Raw genomic sequence first — 18,911 nt, 5'->3', positions numbered from 1 at the left:
TAAACAGCTTCTTTTTACAAAGTAAAATGTTAAAGAGAACGATATCAACCCTCAAAGTGAAATTATTTGCTGCTGATAACATTAGTGTAATGAGTTTCTCTCTTCAACCTCTTATAATTCATTTACTTCACAAATTAAATTGTGAAGTAAGGTGCACAAGTATCACCCATCCCATTAATTTGTCATTCATTCAGAGAGGAGAGAGCGAGGCATCAGTACCTGGCTGGGTACCAAAGTCATTCAGCACATTGCCTTGGCGGGTTAAATAAGTAATAGGTGTGTGGGGGGGGGACAAACCATTTAAATAAGTAATAGGTGTGTGTGTGGGGGGGGGGAAACCATTTAAATAAGTAAAAAGGCTAAATACTTTTGTCTGTGATATCAAAATTCTGACAAATGAGCAGTGTAAAATGGACGCATTTAGGAAAAGTCAGGGAAGGAGCAGAACATTGATTTTGTAAATAAAATAAAAAGCTACCTTCAGTGGCCGTTGGCAGTTAATGGCATGTTTGAGGGGAAAGGTTCCCAGAATGCAGTGCAAGCAAGAGGACTTCATTGCTACGGTTAACCCATATTGGTTTTTAACACTCAAAACTGGTGAAACATCTCAACAACATAGATATTCCTCAATACCCACATGCAGAGTGAGATAGTATAAGGTAGACACAGAGCAAGACCTGTACTCAACACCAACAGGTGAATTTAGGCCCATGTTATTTTAACTGGGCTAAAATAGGCTACTGTAACTCAATAGATTTAAGCTCCTGGCAACATTTGCTTTCAGTTTCCACAGTGGCAACATTCATGAGTCCCAGTGGTTTACAGTGGAGTCTGATAACTAGTGTTGGACATGAGAAGATATGGCCTTTTATAGCTGGGCGGAAAGTTGCAAAAGTATGCTTGGGAGGCAAGTCATACACAGGAGGATATTTTACTGTAAACCATACAGGTCACTTCAATTCAACCAATGTATGAGTGTTTCACTGGATTCCCTTTAAGTATTAGTGCAGCCCAATTAGCTACCTATGGATCAGTAAGCAGAGCATTTGGATTTCGTAGCATGCAGGTGGACTGGTCAGGGGTCCGATGGCTTCAACACCACACTACAGTTAACGCACGGGTTTCATGCAGAAAATATAAATAGAGGAATAAACATTCTAAAACTGTACAACGTTGGTTGCCCCAGTAACACAGAAAATAACATAGCTCGTTGCTAGGATACCCCTTGCCACAGGAAAGGGGTGGCTGAAGTGCATAGAAATGGGACAGAACCTTTCAGCACAGAGCCAGGGGCTGTGGAGAACAAACATTAAGCCATTCATATCTGACGCCTATACAACACCACGAGAAGCAGGCTAGTTCCTTTGAAGCCAACAGTGTATTCAAATGAATATCTCTCATTTGAACTGCTTAACAAGTGTTTAAATAACCCTTTTGATAATTGCTTGAAAATGGTAGACTAGAACATAAAAACTATGTATAATATAGTCTTAATAGTATTACAGGCTACGCTAATGTTACATAAGCACTTGGGGGCTCCCGAGAGGCACAGTGGTCTAAGACACAGCATCTCCTGACCCCTCCTGTCTCAGCCTCCAGTATTTATGCTGCAGTAGTTTGTGTCAGGGGGCTAGGGTCAGTCTGTTATATCTGGAGTGCTTCTCCTGTCTTATCCGGTGTCCTGTGTGAATTTAAGTATGCGCTCTCTAATTCTCTTGGAGGACCTGAGCCCTAGGACCACGCCTCAGGACTACCTGGCATGATGACTCCTTGCTGTCCCCAGTCCACCTGGCTGTTCTGCCTGCGGCTATGGAACCCTGACCTGTTCACCGGACGTGCTACCTGTCCCAGACCTGCTGTTTTCAACTCTCTAGAGACAGCAGGAGTGCTAGAGATACTCCTAATGATCGGCTATGAAAAACCAACTGACATTTACTCCTGGGGTGCTGACTTGTTGCACCCTCGACAACTACTGTGATTATTATTATTTGACCATGCTGGTCATTTATGAACATTTGAACAACTTGGCCATGTTCTGTTATAATCTCCACCCAGCACAGCCAGAAGAGGACTGGCCACCCCTCATAGCCTAGTTACTCTCCCTGTTTTGGCCTTTTATGGGCTCTAACCAGAATAGGAAGCGTGGGAGGCCCCGGTACACAACTGAGCAAGAGGACAAGCACATTAGAGTGTCTAGTTTGAGAAACAGATGCCTTACAAGGCCTCAACTGGCAGCTTCATTAAATAGTAACGCAAAACACCAGTCAATGTCAACAGTGAAGAGGCGACTCCGGGATGCTGGCCTTCTAGGCAGAGTTGCAAAGGGAAAGCCATATCTCAGACTGGCCAATATAAATAAAAGATCAAGATGGGCAAAATAACACAGACACTGGACAGAGGAACTCTGCCTAGAAGGCCAGCATCAGAGTCGCCTCTTCACTGTTGATGTTGAGACTGGTGTTTTGAGTTACTATTTAATGAACAGCCAGTTGAGGCCTTGTAAGGCGTCTGTTTCTCAAACTAGACACTCTAATGTACTTGTCCTCTTGCTCAGTTGTGCACCGGGGCCTCCCACGCTTCCTATTCTGGTTAGAGCCCGTTTGCGCTTTGAAGGAAGTGGTACACAGCGTTGTATGAGATCTTCAGTTTCTTGGCAATTTCTCGCATGGAATAGCCTTCATTTCTCAGAACAAGAATAGACTGACGAGTTTCAGAAGTGCTTTGTTTCTGGCCATTTTGAGCTTCTAATCGAACCCACAAATGCTGATGCTCCAGATACTCAACTAGTCTAAAGAAGGCCAGTTTTATTGCTTCTTTAATCAGACAACAGTTTTCAGCTGTGCTAACATAATTGCAAAAGGGTTTTCTAATGATCAATTAGCCTTTTTAAAATAAACTTGGCTTAGCTAACGTACCATTGAAACACAGGAGTGATGTTGCTGATAATGGGCCTCTGTAAGCCTACGTAGATATTCCATTTGTTTTAGATTTTAAAAAATAAAGCCGTTTCCAGCTACAATAGTCAATTACAACATTAACAAAGTCTACACTGTATTTCTGATCAAATTGATGTTAATTTAATGGGGGGGGGGGGGGGGGGTTCTTTCAAAAACAAGGACATTTCTAAGTGACCCCAAACTTCTGAACGGTAGTGTATATTTTATTTATTTATTATTATTTCACCTTACGTAGTAAGGCCAAATCTGATCAATACAGGTTATTTAACTTAATTCCCAATTGATTGCTCTGAGAGTGATTGGCCTTTGGAATAATGACGAGTAATACTAGGGGGGGTCCTGGTCCTTCTTGTAGTTTTATAAAATTGTGCGTCGACTTACTGAGAATTCAATAAAACCTCAATTGAACAATTGATAGTGTTCTGGTCAGTACTAATCCAATATGAGAACTGTAGCCAAATGAATGCAGGTCCTTGGGCAATAGTTACACCATGTTAAGTTTTGGGCTATGAGTTTGCTCCTCAAGCTCCTTAGGAGCTCTTATATTATGACCAACACTAACCATATCCTTGGAGAAATCACACTGGCTCATCATCCTTCTTCAGTACATCTGTAGCACTACACATAAGTAAGCAGCAAAAAAAAAAAATCTATTGGAACAAATATACTCCCCTGAGGTGCACCAATTAGAGAGAGCAGGGAAGGGAATGAGCCTCCCCTGAGAAATCAGGGATGAGGCTTTTAGTCCCTGAGCCATTACTACTGGGCTAGGGACTAGCAACCACAACAAGCATTCCTCCATTACTGAGCCATCACTAGGGGGCTAGCAACCAGCCATCCTCCATTACTGAGCCATCACTAGGGGGCTAGCAACCAGCCTTCCGCCATTATAAACCACAGAGGGAGGTGACAACACAGCAGGCCCACAGAAAGCGCAGCAGCAACAAGAGAAGGCTTGTCTAACAGACATGGAGAAATAAAACCACACTGACAACTTTTACATGCACACTAACAATTTAATAAACTGATTATGGCAGAAGGCCAAGTAAGGCATTAGTCATGTCAACACCTTGCTCTGCTGAACTTAAAATGGAAGTCATAATTGAAGTAAGTATACACCGATTAAAATACCTAGTTTTCTGAGCAATATTTCCAATGATTAGGACATGTAAACAGCTTAATAGGCATTACAGCGGTGTATATGAGCTGTGTATGTGCCAGCACCAGGTAGCGCAAGCCTCCCTCTTATGCGCGAGTGAAGTGAGTTCTTAAAAACTATAAGTATGCATCTTATAGTTTTCAAACTTTACATGTCCGAACTCCGAATCAAAGTCTTCACAGAAATAACATAGTCAATGTGGTAGAATGTTTATTTTGATTGGTAATTTTCTGCATTTATCAAAAGGCCCATCAGTAGCCTGATTTCAGATGTGTCCATGTAAACAGGATTATTACAGAAATCATACTTCTTGCAAAGCATGGAAATGTTTTAAACTATTATATTACCCTGACTATCCACAACAATCCCATTATGTGCATTAAACTGTATTCCAATAAAACCACAGAGCAGAGTAGTTCTTCATTAGTAGTGAATGCTTTAAACATACAACGTGAAGCATCATTGGTACAAAGTATGCTTTTCTCCAGAGGAAAAGTCCCAGCGCTGCAGAGTAAACCCCTGCCTTAGAGCATTGGCGTTCTGAGGCTTACGACTTCATTGTAACAGGCTGGTCAGCGTCATATGAGAGTTGACAAAAGCCTTTAAGTCTGGCATTGTAGTGTGGTTAAGGGCCTCAGAGTCCACTACTTTCTCAAGGAGGTACATGGAAGGGTTAATAAAGAGGAAAAACTGAATTTCATCATTTACTATTACCATAATGTATTATAAGAAATGCTGTTGAGTTAACAAATATAGTGATCTATGTACTTTGCTGTGTGACATTGACACATTCAGTTCAGCCGTTGCTTAGAAAAGTGTCACGACACCAATGATTTTCACACGAAAAGCTAAATATTACTCTGGGAGTGTTTCCTTCTCTCCCTCTCTAATTGGAACGTAGTCATGCTGATGTTTGACAAAGATGAAGGAGCGAGGCCCGACTCAGCCAAGCGGTTTACTTCAACATACGTCATTCTAAAGAGAGTGCATTCACGACCAATCAGACACAGCTTTCTTAAACAATTCCACACTAATGCTATTTGCACCAGTTATTACAGCAGATTGACTAATATGGAAAAAGATGAAACCACAACAATAATGACCCTATTAAGGAATGCAGGGTTTGAACTATAAACACTATTTCACAGCATGGGATTAGGCATGTGGTCAAATGACAGTGTTGCCAGAACATGTCATTATAGAGCAACTATACCTGGTTGCATATCTGGAATTCCTGTGACACTCGCGGGCCACTCCTGGCCCCCAGGCAATGGTCAATGATATGTTACACAGAATGAACACTTGTGCAGTGACTCATACTAATGCCAATGGGCCTACGAGAAACCCCTAGGCTATTCATTTGACTAACCATAGAACTAGGCTAATTATGTTGAACAACCTATCCTAATAAGAACTTCTCAGCATGACAAGCTAGACCAAAGACTTCCTTTAAAGCCAGACAGGTGATCACATTACCAAGAGTATGTCAACCTGCAGGCATGCTATAACAAGTCCCACCCACACAAGCTTGCCTCAGTGAGGGTGAAAGGGGTGTGGTACAGAAGTATAGAAGGGGCCAAAGAACTTCATGTGGAGAGCCAATTTCATAGCAGGCCTACACCAAGAAAGCAGGGAGGGGAGCTGGCTGGGGCCTGCTCAGATTACACTGCCCACATTACAGAACTACGACATCGGTAGCGAAGTTAGGGGGTAGCGGGCATGGCCAATGGCGCAGTTTTAGAGGCCCTCTTGGCCGCAGAAACAGTTTGCCCTTTTAAAGTGAATTTCCTACAATGCTACACATTTTTCCATTGATTATGCCTTGTGCTATCGGAGTGACTCAAATGTAAAATCAATGGAGGGCCCCACGCAATGACCATTTTAGATTCTCCCCGACTGTCACGTTTTTATTTAGGTGATTGTCAATTATCAAAGATGATCTTATTTAAAAATATATAGCACCATTATCTTTTCTATACACTGAAAATGTTTTACCATCCAGAAAATGAACACTACTTCATCACCATAAGTAGCCTATACTAGAGAAATTTTACGTTTGAAATGAAAATAAGTTTGCTAATATGAGTAATTGCTAAAGTTCAGTTGGCAAAGCAAAAGGCACTCGTCAACTTCAAACGACCGGCTCCTTCATATTTTCATGCACACATAAAAGAGTAAAGCGCATCTAACCCAATTCTAATTTCCTGTACTTCCTGTGTTCGCTGTATAGGGCGTTCTGAAACATGACATCAATGAATGGATGGAAGAAAATCATGACTCATGCAAGTGAAGTAGAACCCAGAGGACTGATAGTGCCTCCAGAAAGTATTCATACCCCTTGACTTATTCCACATTGTTGTGTTACAACCTGAATTCAAAATGGATGAGCCTAGATAGATACATACATAATGAGAAAGTGGAAACATGTTTTCAGAAATGTTGTATTTAATTTTCAATAAATGTGACATAAATATCTCATTTACATAAGTACTCATACCCCTCGCCATGACACTCCAAATGGAGCTCAGGTACATTCAATTTCCTTGAGACGACACTACCACTTGATTGGAGTACACCTGTTGCCAATTCAATTGTTTGGACATTTAGAAAAACACACCAGTCTATATAAAAAAAGGTCCCACAGTTGATAGTCCATGTCAGAAACTATACTACAATCAGGGCTCCAGAGTGGCGCAGTGGTCTAAGGCACTGCATCTCAGGCATCACCGGACAGGCTACCTGTCCCAGAACTGCTGTTTTCAACTCTCTAGAGAAAGCAGGAGCGGTAAAGGTGCTGACCTGTTGCACCCTTGACAACCACTGTGATTATTATTATTTGACCATGCTGGTCATTTATGAACATCTTGGTAAAAAAATAAAAAATATAACAAAATACAACTCTTGGCCATGTTCTGTTATAATCTCCACCCGGCACAGCCAGAAGAGGACTGGCCACCCCTCATAGCCTGGTTCCTCTCCTGGTTCCTTCCTAGGTTTTGGCCTTTCTAGGGCATTTTTTTCTAGCCACCGTGCTTCTACACCTGCATTGCTTGCTGTTTGGAGTTTTAGGCTGGTTCTGTACAGCACTTTGAGATATCAGCTGATCTAAGAAGGGCTATATAAATACATTTGATCACTACAGACCCTGGTTTGATCCTGGGCTGTATCACAACCGGCCGTGATCAGGAGTCCCATAGGGCAGCGCACAATTGGCCCAGTTTCGTCCGGGTTAGGGGAGGGTTTGGCCAGGGGAGGGTTTGCCCGGGGTAGGCCGTCAATGTAAATAACAATTTGTTCTTAACTGACTTGCCTAGTTAAATAAAAAATACACTTAAGTCCAAGGAACTGTCCATAGATCTCCAAGACAGAATTGTAATGAATTTAAAACAATTTCAAGACTGTTTAAAGTTTCCGAGAGCAGTGGTCTCCATCATTGGGAAATATGGAACTACCCAGACTGCCTAGAGCTGGCCATCCAACCAAACTGAGCAACCGGGCAATCAGGACCTTGGTCAGGGAGGTGACCAAGAACCCAAGGCACACTATAAAAGAACGAGAGTTCATTGGCTGAGCTGGGAGAACATGCCAGAAGGACAGTCTACAGCACCTCACCAATCTGGGATTTATGAGAGAGTGGCCACTCCTGGGAAGAAGAAAAAACAAATATACATGATAGCACACCTGGAGTTTGCAAAAACACACATGAAAGAATCAGAGCATAAGGCAAAAGATTCTGTGGTCTGATGAGAAACATTTTACTCTTTGTCCCGAATGCAAAGCGCTCTGTTGGGAGAAAGCCAGGCACAGCTCATCACCCGTCTAACACCATCCCTAACATGAAGCATGGCTGTGGCAGCATCATGCTATGGGGATGTTTTTCAGCGGCAGAGACTGGTCACACACACCAGCGGTGGGTTTGTCGTCAAAAGATGGATACATGTGCAGAAAATAACCTCATACCTACTGTAAACTATGGTGGTGGATATTTCAGATTATGGGGTTGTTTTGCTTCCACTGGTCCTAGGGCTCTTGTTAGGACAATAGCGACATGAACACTACCAAGTACCATAACATTTTAGCCAAAAACCTGTGTGCCTCTGCCAGGAGGCTGAAACTTGGCCACAAGTGCATCTTCCAGCAAAACAATGATCCCAAGCACACATCAAATCCACAAAGAAATGGTTAAATGACCACAATATCAACATTCTGCAATGGACATCTCAGTCTCTGGACTTGAACCCCATTGAAAGAGGGCAGTCCATAAGCACAGACCGAAGTATATGAAGGACCTGGAAAGATTCTGTATGGAAGAATGGTCTAAGAAAATGTCTCCTCTGAGTGGTTGTATCAGTATAAAATGTTTTGCTCATCTTTATTAAAGGGCCAATCATTTTGGAGGTGACTGCATTTAATTTAGAGCTACTTGAGCCATAGACAGCTAAGGTAATATAGACCACCAGCCATTGGTTATGTAAAGAGTGGCCAACTCTAGAGCTGGACACTAAGTTGTTATCTGTATTCCATTTAATTATGTATTGTGTTATTGTTTAAACCACAATGACCAAACTCTTCACCTGATGTGGACAATCTGTTGGCAGATCCCTGCCCATGCTATTCATCCTTTTTCTCCCTGCTGAGTGCAACTGAGATTAAAGATATTTTGTGCAGAATACTCATCCCCATTTTGTAAATATGCAAGCCAACAGAGATAACATATTCATGGATCCATGGAAGGGACGCGTTGTTGTGTCTGGACGGGCTGGAGAGAAGGAAAACGGCATCCCTTGAGAGGGCAAGAACAAGATGTATGCCCGGAGAAGTGCACTATATTCATAAGGAGACGTATTTTTATTTATTTAACTAGGCAAGACAGTTAAGAACAAATCCTCATTTTCAATGACGGCCTAGGAACAGTGGGTTAACTGCCTTGTTCAGGGGCAGAACAACAGATTTGTACCTTGTCAGCTCGGGGATTCGAACTTGCAACCTTTCGGTTACTAGCCCAACGCTCTATCCACCGGGCTACCCTGCCGTATACTTGGAATACAGAGGTGGAATGGCGGGAAAAGGGAGATGGTTTGTTAAAGAAGAATGGTAGAAAGAGTAAGCTGTATGCCTGATCAAAGACAGGGGAAGTGTGTGTAGACTGATAAGGGGGAAACAAAGCAATTTTAGAATAAGGATACAAAATGTGGAAAAAGTCGAGGGGTATGAATACTTTCCGAATGCACTGTGTATAAGTTACCCTGTATGAGCTTTTGTGCCAAATACATTACATTGTTACAGGTGTCAAGCATATGGCCATTAGGAAGCCATGTGTATGAGGGAGGTTCCTAAGGGTGAGAAGTGTGCAGAAGGGCATGAGACAAAGGAATGTGTAGCATTGGGAAAAGTAATGGTATGTGTTAATTGTCGGGGTGCCGATGGGACTAGGGTTCAGAAATGTCCGGTGTGAGAGAAACAGGTTGAGGTTTCCAGGGTTAGATTAGTGCAGAAGTTGTCAGCATTTATAATAGTGGTTATCAAAATGTACTGCAGGGATGGAACCGAAATTGCAGAAAATTTAGGTTGAGGCAAGCTGCAGAGGTAATTGAGTGTAGGAGACTTGATGTCAGAAGAGTTACAGGATGTGTTGAGTGGTGGTGTCCCGTCCTTTCAGGCAGTTGGCCTGAGGTAGGACTAGATCGATTTAAATAGTGGAGTGTGGTGGTGGCTTTTTTGTGAGTGTAGGATTAGATGTACGGGTTGTGTTTATTTATTTTAAGTATAAGGGAGTTATACTCCAGTCTAGTAGGTGGCGGTAATACATTTATTTTTCATGTAACCTTTAAAACTAGGCAAGTCAGTTAAGAACAAATTATTATTTACAATGACGGACTACTTATTGGATACCAATCACCGTTAAACCTCATTGAAGTAGTAACATTCATGATTCACCTATACCTCTATTATTTAAGATAGGAATGTTTGTGCAATGGTAGGCTATCTAGGCCTACACCAGCACCAGGCTGTTTTAGCCATCTACGTTTGCTCCGACTCTTAAAACATTTAGAAAGCTAGCTAGCGATTAGCATTAGCGGCTAACAAGATGGATTTTAGCCACAACTTGCTAAGAAAAGACAAACTAGCAGACAGCAAGATACAAACTAATAGTAATTATTGAACGCTTGTGGAAAGCAGCGTCGTTGTCACCAACACAGTACTGCATCTATCTGACCGTGGAGACTGCAGAGTGAACGGCAAGAAAGAGTTCGTGACTCCGTGGTGGAGCCACTGCTCGCTCCTTGAGGGGCAGGGTTTGGTGTGAGTAGAGGCATGCAGCAGTTGAGCGAAATAAGACTCAAGTAGCAAACGAGTTAACTATAAAAACGGACATTACACGCGCAGTAGTTGCGTATCAAATTTAAGAAACCAAACATTTAAATACAATTATAGAAGGTGAAGTAAAAACCCAATCCTATCCATGCATCAATACTGGTATATAGTAAAATACGATATTCCGCCCAGCCCTACTCCGTAAAAGGACAATTCAGTGATAGCAAAGAGACACGAGGTTGAGTGTTCATATTGATTTGAAACAGTATTGGGTTACTGTCCCCATCACATATTTGGAGGGACCAACTGTTTTTTCATATGCTGCTGTACACAACCCCTGGGGATCTCTGGAAGATACAGTTTGATATAATTGAAGAGAGGGCTCACAGTGACACAGCAGAGTATTAACAAAGTCCGCTCTGTGTGTGTGTGTGATAAACGGAAATGTGATTAGAATGCAAGCATTAGCAGGCTAACGTCAAAACGACCCCTCACGATATGCAATAGTTATCAATGGACCACACCTTGTTACACAACTGGTGGGCTACGTCACACACAGCAGGACACTGATTGTGGTAGGCAAGTCTAATCGCATTAAATAATAAGCGATTAGCTAGGAGAGACACTGGTATCAATTTAATTGATTTAAAGGGTTGATGAATTACTCGCTTGAGAAGATGTCAATGTAGACCGCTTTGTCTGTGTGGAAAAAAACGATTGGTGGTAGTATAGGCCTATAAGTTTTGCAACAGTGGCGCAGCCTAGGTGGAAATAGTGTTGAATGAATGGAACTTTCAATAAGCAAGTGCTAGGCCTAATACATCCTACAGTTGACAATTCAACAATACACGAGAAGCTGAAGTTACCAAATTCTCCAACCATTTCGAAAATGTTAAAATATTAGTATCTAGTAGGCCTAAAACATTTTTTACAATAATGCAACAATCTAGCGAATGACGTCTCTGACTTTCTGATTAAGACGGCATTCAATGAGTTTATTGTAGCCTGCACGCTACAATCTCTGCATCACTAATAAAACCAGTTAACCTACAGCAGTACACCAAAACCAAGGAGATAATCAATTCAAACATATTGTTTTACCTGGTCTAGAGGAAGATTGATTATCTCGCTTATCGGCTGCAGTAAATTGGAGCCAGTGCAGGACGATGTGGTTTCAGTAGCCATTATTGAGGCCGTGAATCCTTGCTCCCCTTCGCCGTCGCAGATACACTCTCCTCCGTTGAAAAACTGCTGTTGCCGCTGCGACGGACTACCAGGCTAGATGGTTGTCATCCGTGTTACAGCGCCACCAAAATCTACAGCACATATCAAACAGCACCAACGACAACAAAGACAGTGTGGGCGGAGGGATATATTCCGAGCCCCCCCCCTCCATGACATTTCTCAGCCTATCGTGTGGAGAAAGTGATTTCAAGTGACCAATCAGATGTATGTGGACGACACAGAAAATATTATGTACATTTTCCCAAACGAATCAAATTTGAAGTCGACTGTGTCTCACGTGGACTCCTCCCATGTACATATGAGGCATTCCACTTGGAGAAGAAAAATGTCGCATTCATAAACAACTCGGAACTCGGACATCTCCGACTTTAGTGCGTTCAAGACAACTGGGAACTTGGGGGTAAAAATCGTTTTGAACAGTCATTCAACCTGAAGGTCACTGACCTGAAGATCACTGTCATGATTTGACCTCGTTCTTTTCGGAATTCACGGTTGTCTTGAAAGCACCATATTCAAGACAACTGGTACCCTGTACAAATCTCAGAATTCCCACTTCAATGTGTTCAAAACAACTGGGAACTCAAAAAAAAAAAATGAGCTCAGACTGGGAAATGTTTATTTGAATAGTAATCCAACTCAGAATTCCAACTCGGGAACTCTGGCCTTTTTCTAGAGCTCCAACTTTCCGACCTGAAGATCACTACGGTCATGATTTGATCTCCCTGTTGTTTTGAACACGGCATGTTTTGAATGTGTTGCCAACCCGGGGCACCAGACCATGCAAAATGTTGCTTAACGTTCATCCTTAAGTCAGAACATGGGCTTATGTCATGTTCAAAACAACTTTCAAGCATTCAATACAACTGGGAACTCGAAAAATACTAACTCTGACAGGAAAAATTGTTTTGAGCGGTCAACCAACTCGGAATTCTAGAAAAACTCTGGCATCTTTCTAGAGTTCTGACTTTCCAACCTAAAGATCACTGACGTCATTAATAGACCTAGTTTTTTACAGAGGTTCCATGCCGCGTTCTAAACAACTGGGAACTCGAAAAAAGGTCAAATCATGACATTAGTGATCTTCAGGTCGGAAAGTCGGGACTCTAGGGGGAAAAAAACAGTTTAGGACTTGGAATTTCGAGTTGGATGAACATTCAAAAATATTTGTCCCACTCTGAGTTAGTTTTTTCCAGAGTTCCCAGTTATCTTGAGCACTCGGAAGTCAGAGATTTACAAGTTCCCAGTTGATATGAATGCGACATAAGCCCATGTTTTGAGATAAGGATGAACGTTCAGCAACGTTTTGCATGGCATGGTGCCCAGGGGGGTGGAGATTTTACTTAAAGCTACAATATTTAACTTTTTGGGCAACCCGATCAAATTCATAAACAAATGTGTGTTATAGATCTGTCATTCTCACTGAAAGCAAGTCTAAAAAGCAGTAGATCTGTTTTCTATAAGCTATTTCTATGCTTCCCGTTATTAAGTTTTGTTTTTGCATCTTTCACTTTGATTTTGTACAAATACACTATTTCTTCCTATGGAAAATATATTTCACAGCAGTTTAGATGGTACAAGGATTCTCTACACAATGACTTATTTTTACATAAACTGAAATTGGGCAAACTTTTAGAATTTTAGAAACCAGGAAATGGACACTAGGAAATGTCTCAAATGTGCAAACTCCACCCACCCGGGGCACCGGCAGTGGTGGAAAAAGTACTCAATTCTCATACTTGAGTAAAAATAAAGAAAACTTAATAGAAAATTACTCCAGTAAAATACTACTTGATTAAAAGTCTAAAAGTATTTGATTTTAAATATACTTAGGTATCAAAAGTAAATGTAGTTGCTAAAATATACTTAAGTATCAAAAGTAAAAGTGCTAAGAATTTTAAATTCTATATATTAAGCAAACCAGACGACACTATTTTATTTGTATTTTATTTACGGATAGCCAGGCTCACACTCCAACATTCAGACATCATTTAAAAACAAAGCATTTGTATTTTGTGATTCTGCCAGATGAGAGACAGTAGGGATGACCAGGGATGTTCTCTAGATAAATCTGCAAATTGGACCATTTTCTGTCCTGCTAAGCAGTCAAAATGTAATGAGTTCTTTCGGGTGTCAGGGAAAATGTATGGAGTAAAATGTACATAATTTTAATTAGGAATGTAGTGAAGTAAAAGTAAAAATTGTCAAAAATATAAATAGTAAAGTAAAGTATAGATACCCCAAAACTACTTAAGTAGTACTTCAAAGTATTTTTACTTAAGTACTTCACACCACTTGCACCGGGTCATGCAAAACGATCTGGCACAGTGTTACAAAAACTATTACAATGTTACAGTGTGCATTATATTTTACAATGTATACAGTGTTACAGTATGAGGGAAATATTGTTACAGTGTATCAGCAGTTGAAGCATTTGTAGTCCCATTGGGTTTGGTTGAACATATTTGGATTACCATATGAAACTATTACCTGCCAAAACTGATTAAGAAAATGCTTTCATTTATCTCTTCGCAATCTGTTTTGACTCTGGCATGCTTGTTGCGAGGTAAAGCATATATTTGTATTTCTGTAAGGTAAGGATATAATGAAACTAAATTGAACATTCACATTCATTGGCTAGGTCTCTGCCTATGTTCAGTGCAGTGTATTTGAGTGTCAGCTACAGACTAAGTGTGTGATTTGCATCTAGTGGCCTAAAACACAGTGAAAAGAAGGAAACTTGTACAGAATAAAAAATATTCCAAAACATGCACCCTGTTTGCAATAAGGCACTAAAGAAAAACGGCAAAATATGTGGGAAAGGAATTAACTTTATGGCCTGAATACAAAGTGTTATGTTTGGGGCAAATCCAACATAACACATCACTGAGTACCACATACAGTGCCTTGCGAAAGTATTCGGCCCCCTTGAACTTTGCGACCTTTTGCCACATTTTAGGCTTCAAACATAAAGATATAAAACTGTATTTTTTTGTGAAGAATCAACAACAAGTGGGACACAATCATGAAGTGGAACGACATTTATTGGATATTTCAAACTTTTTTAACAAATCAAAAACAGAAACATTGGGTGTGCAAAATTATTCAGCCCCCTTAAGTTAATCCTTTGTAGCGCCACCTTTTGCTGCGATTACAGCTGTAAGTCGCTTGGGGTATGTCTCTATCAGTTTTGCACATCGAGAGACTGACATTTTTTCCCATTCCTCCTTGCAAAACAGCTCGAGCTCAGTGAGGTTAGATGGAGAGCATTTGTGAACAGCAGTTTTCAGTTCTTTCCACAGGTTCTCGATTGGATTCAGGTCTGGACTTTGACTTGGCCATTCTAAAACCTGGATATGTTTATTTTTGAACCATTCCATTGTAGATTTTGCTTTATGTTTTGGATCATTGTCTTGTTGGAAGACAAATCTCTGTCCCAGTCTCAGGTCTTTTACAGACTCCATCAGGTTTTCTTCCAGAATGGTCCTGTATTTGGCTCCATCCATCTTCCCATCAATTTTAACCATCTTCCCTGTCCCTGCTGAAGAAAAGCAGGCCCAAACCATGATGCTGCCACCACCATGTTTGACAGTGGGGATGGTGTGTTCAGGGTGATGAGCCAATCATAACGTTTTGCATTGTTGCCAAAAAGTTCAATTTTGGTTTCATCTGACCAGAGCACCTTCTTCCACATGTTTGGTGTGTCTCCCAGGTGGCTTGTGGCAAACTTTAAACAACACTTTTTATGGATATCTTTAAGAAATGGCTTTCTTCTTGCCACTCTTCCATAAAGGCCAGATTTGTGCAATATACGACTGATTGTTCTCCTATGGACAGAGTCTCCCACCTCAGCTGTAGATCTCTGCAGTTCATCCAGAGTGATCATGGGCCTCTTGGCTGCATCTCTGATCAGTCTTCTCCTTGTATGAGCTGAAAGTTTAGAGGGACTGCCAGGTCTTGGTAGATTTGCAGTGGTCTGATACTCCTTCCATTTCAATATTATTGCTTGCACAGTGCTCCTTGGGATGTTTAAAGCTTGGGAAATATTTTTGTATCCAAATCCGGCTTTAAACTTCTTCACAACAGTATCTCGGACCTGCCTGGTGTGTTCCTTGTTCTTCATGATGCTCTCTGCGCTTTTAACGGACCTCTGAGACTATCACAGTGCAGGTGCATTTATACGGAGACTTGATTACACACAGGTGGATTGTTTTTATCATCATTAGTCATTTAGGTCAACATTGGATCATTCAGAGATCCTCACTGAACTTCTGGAGAGAGTTTGCTGCACTGAAAGTAAAGGGGCTGAATAATTTTGCACGCCCAATTTTTCAGTTTTCGATTTGTTAAAAAAGTTTGAAATATCCAATAAATGTCGTTCCACTTCATGATTGTGTCCCACTTGTTGTTGATTCTTCACAAAAAAATACAGTTTTATATCTTTATGTTTGAAGCCTGAAATGTGGCAAAAGGTCGCAAAGTTCAAGGGGGGCGAATACTTTCGCAAGGCACTGTATTTTCAAGCATGGTGGTGGCTGCATCATCTAATTGGTATGCTTGTCATTGGAAAGGGAGTTTTTTAGGATAAAAATAAACGGAATACAGCTAAGCACAGGCAAAGTCCTAGAGGAAAACCTGTTTCAGTCTGCTTTCCAACAGACACTGGGAGACAAATGTACCTTTCAGCAGGACAATAACCTAAACCACAAGGCCAAATATAAACTGGAGTTGCTTACCAGGAGGACATTGAATGTTCCTGAGTGGCCTAGTTCCAGTTTTGACTTAAATTGACTTGAAAATCTATGGCAAGACTTGAACATGGCTGTCTAGCAATGATCAACAACCAAGTTGACAGAGCTTGAAGAATAAAAAAATACTAATGTGCATATATTGTACTTTCCAGGTGTGCAAAGCTCTTAGAGACATACCCCAAAATACTCACAGCTGTAATTGCTGTGAATACTTTCAGTACCAGTTAAAAGTTTGGACACACCTACTCATTCAAGGATTTTTCTTTATTTTTACTATTTTCTACATTGTAGAATAATAGTGAAGACATCAAAACTATGAAATAACATGCATGCAACCATGTAGTAACCAAAAAAGTGTTAAACAAGTCAAAATATATTTTATATTTGAGATTCTTCAAAGTAGCTACCCTTTGCCTTGATGACAGCTTTGCACACTCTTTGCATTCTCTCCAGCAGCTTCACTTGGAATGCTTTTCCAATCGTCTTGAAGGAGTTCCCACATATGCTGAGCACTTTTTGGCTGCTTTTCCTTGACTCTGCAGTCTAACTCATCCCAAACCATCTCAATTGGATTGAGGTCAAGTGATTGTGGAGGCCAGGTCATCTGATGCAGCATTCCATCACTCTCCTTGGCCAAATAGCCCTTACACAGCCTGGAGGTATGTTTTGGGTCATTATCCTGTTGAAAAACAAATGTTAGTCCCACTAAGCGCAAACCAGATGGGATGGCTTATTGCTGCAGAATGCTGTGGTAGCCATGCTGGTTAAGTGTCCCTTGAATTCTAAATAAATCACAGACAGTGTCACCAGAACATCACCACCACACTTCCCTCCTCCATGCTTCACGGTGGGAACCACCGATATGGAGATCCTCAGTTTACCTACTCTGTGTCTCACAAAGACAGAGCGGTTCGAACCAAAAATCTCACATTTGGACTCATCAGACCAAAGGACAGATTTCCACCAGTCTAATGTCCATTGTTTGTGTTTCTTGGCCAAAGCAAGTCTCTTCTTATTATTGGTGTCCTTTTGTAGTGGTTGCTTTGCAGCAATTCTACCATGAAGGCCTGATTCACGCATTCTCCTCTGAACAGTTGATGTTGAGATGTGTCTGTTACTTGAACTCTGTGAAGCATTTATTTGGACTGTAATCTGAGACTGCTAACTCTGAACTTATCCTCTGCAGCAGAGGTAACTCTGGGTCTTCCTTTCCTGTGGTGGTCCTCATGAGAGCCAGTTTCATCATAGCGCTTTATGGTTTTTGCGACTGCACTTGAAGAAACTTTCAAAGTTCTTGACATTTTCCATATCGACTGAACTTCATGTCTTAAAGAACGATGGACTGTCGTTTCTCATTGTTTATTTGAGCTGTTCTTGCCATAATATGGACTTGGTCTTATACCAAATAGGGCTATCTTCTGTATACCACCCCTATCTTGTCACAACACAAATGATTGGCTCAAACACATTCAGAAGGAGAAAAAAATCCACAAATGAACTTTTAACAAGGCACACCTGTTAATTGAAATGCATTCCAGGAGACTACCTAATGAAGCTGATTGGGATATTGCCAAGAGTGTGCAAAGCTGTCATCAAGGCAAAGGGTGGCAACTTTAAAGAATCTCAAATGTGAAATATTTTTTGATTTGTTTAACACATGATTCCATCTGTGTTATTTCATAGTTTTGATGTCTTCACTATTATTCTACAATGTAGATAATAGTCCAAATAAAGGTGTGTCCAAACTTTTGACTGGTACTGTGTATATTGTCCCTTGACTGGATTTCTGACATGCATGACTGAAGTTGCAGTTACTTTTTCCTAAATATCTTAGAACATTTCAATTGAAATCTGTTTTGTTGTGAGATCGTCAGGTAGTATACAGTGATTTTCATTAAACATGCAACAGTGTAGTTCCTTAACAATTATGCATATATTACTGTAGGTGGATGGAAATTATCCAACCATTATGTAGAAGTGTAGAAATTATGTTGAATATAATAATAAACGACATTTATCAATCTGACTCCAATATCTGCGTCTCTAGGATCTCGTCAAGGTTTGCGAGCTTTGCGTCACCGCTTATTAGGCTATGACTTTAATTAACATTTCACCGTTATGCAATTATTCAGACGCCAGATAATTGGGGCAGGTAGCCTGGTGTTTAGAACGTTGTCCCATATAAATCGAATCCCCGAGCTGACAAGGTAAAGATCTGTCGTTCTGTCCCTGACAAGGCAGTTAACCCACTAGACCGTCATTTTATATAAGAATGTATTCGTAACTGACTTGCCTAGTTAAATACATTTAGAAGAGCTACCATAATGCGATTTCTCAATTCAACTAATAGTATTACATTATACATTACATACTACTCAGAGTAAGACAACATGTCTTCAATTCAGAATAATATACAAGAGAAAAAACAGTGTGAGATATTGCAAACAAATTGATGAACCAAAAATGTATCGTCCTTTTAACCAAATT

The 18,911-nt window shown here is 40.8% G+C and overlaps 1 protein-coding gene across 1 annotated transcript in view; it reads right to left on the bottom strand.

The window, feature by feature from the left end:
- LOC109894646 (membrane-bound O-acyltransferase domain-containing protein 2) overlaps nucleotides 1-11,777 on the bottom strand; it is an 81,027-nt gene extending 69,250 nt beyond the window's left edge. Inside the window, exon 1 of the mRNA XM_020488274.2 lies at nucleotides 11,533-11,777. Coding sequence (XP_020343863.1) covers nucleotides 11,533-11,616 — 84 coding nt within the window. The 5' untranslated portion in view covers nucleotides 11,617-11,777. The remainder of the gene's footprint in view (nucleotides 1-11,532) is intronic.
- Nucleotides 11,778-18,911: the final 7,134 nt, after the last annotated feature.

Source organism: Oncorhynchus kisutch, linkage group LG7 (genome assembly GCF_002021735.2).
Source record: "Oncorhynchus kisutch isolate 150728-3 linkage group LG7, Okis_V2, whole genome shotgun sequence".
Taxonomy (NCBI): Eukaryota; Metazoa; Chordata; class Actinopteri; order Salmoniformes; family Salmonidae; genus Oncorhynchus; species Oncorhynchus kisutch.
This window is presented reverse-complemented; position numbering and strand designations above follow the sequence as displayed.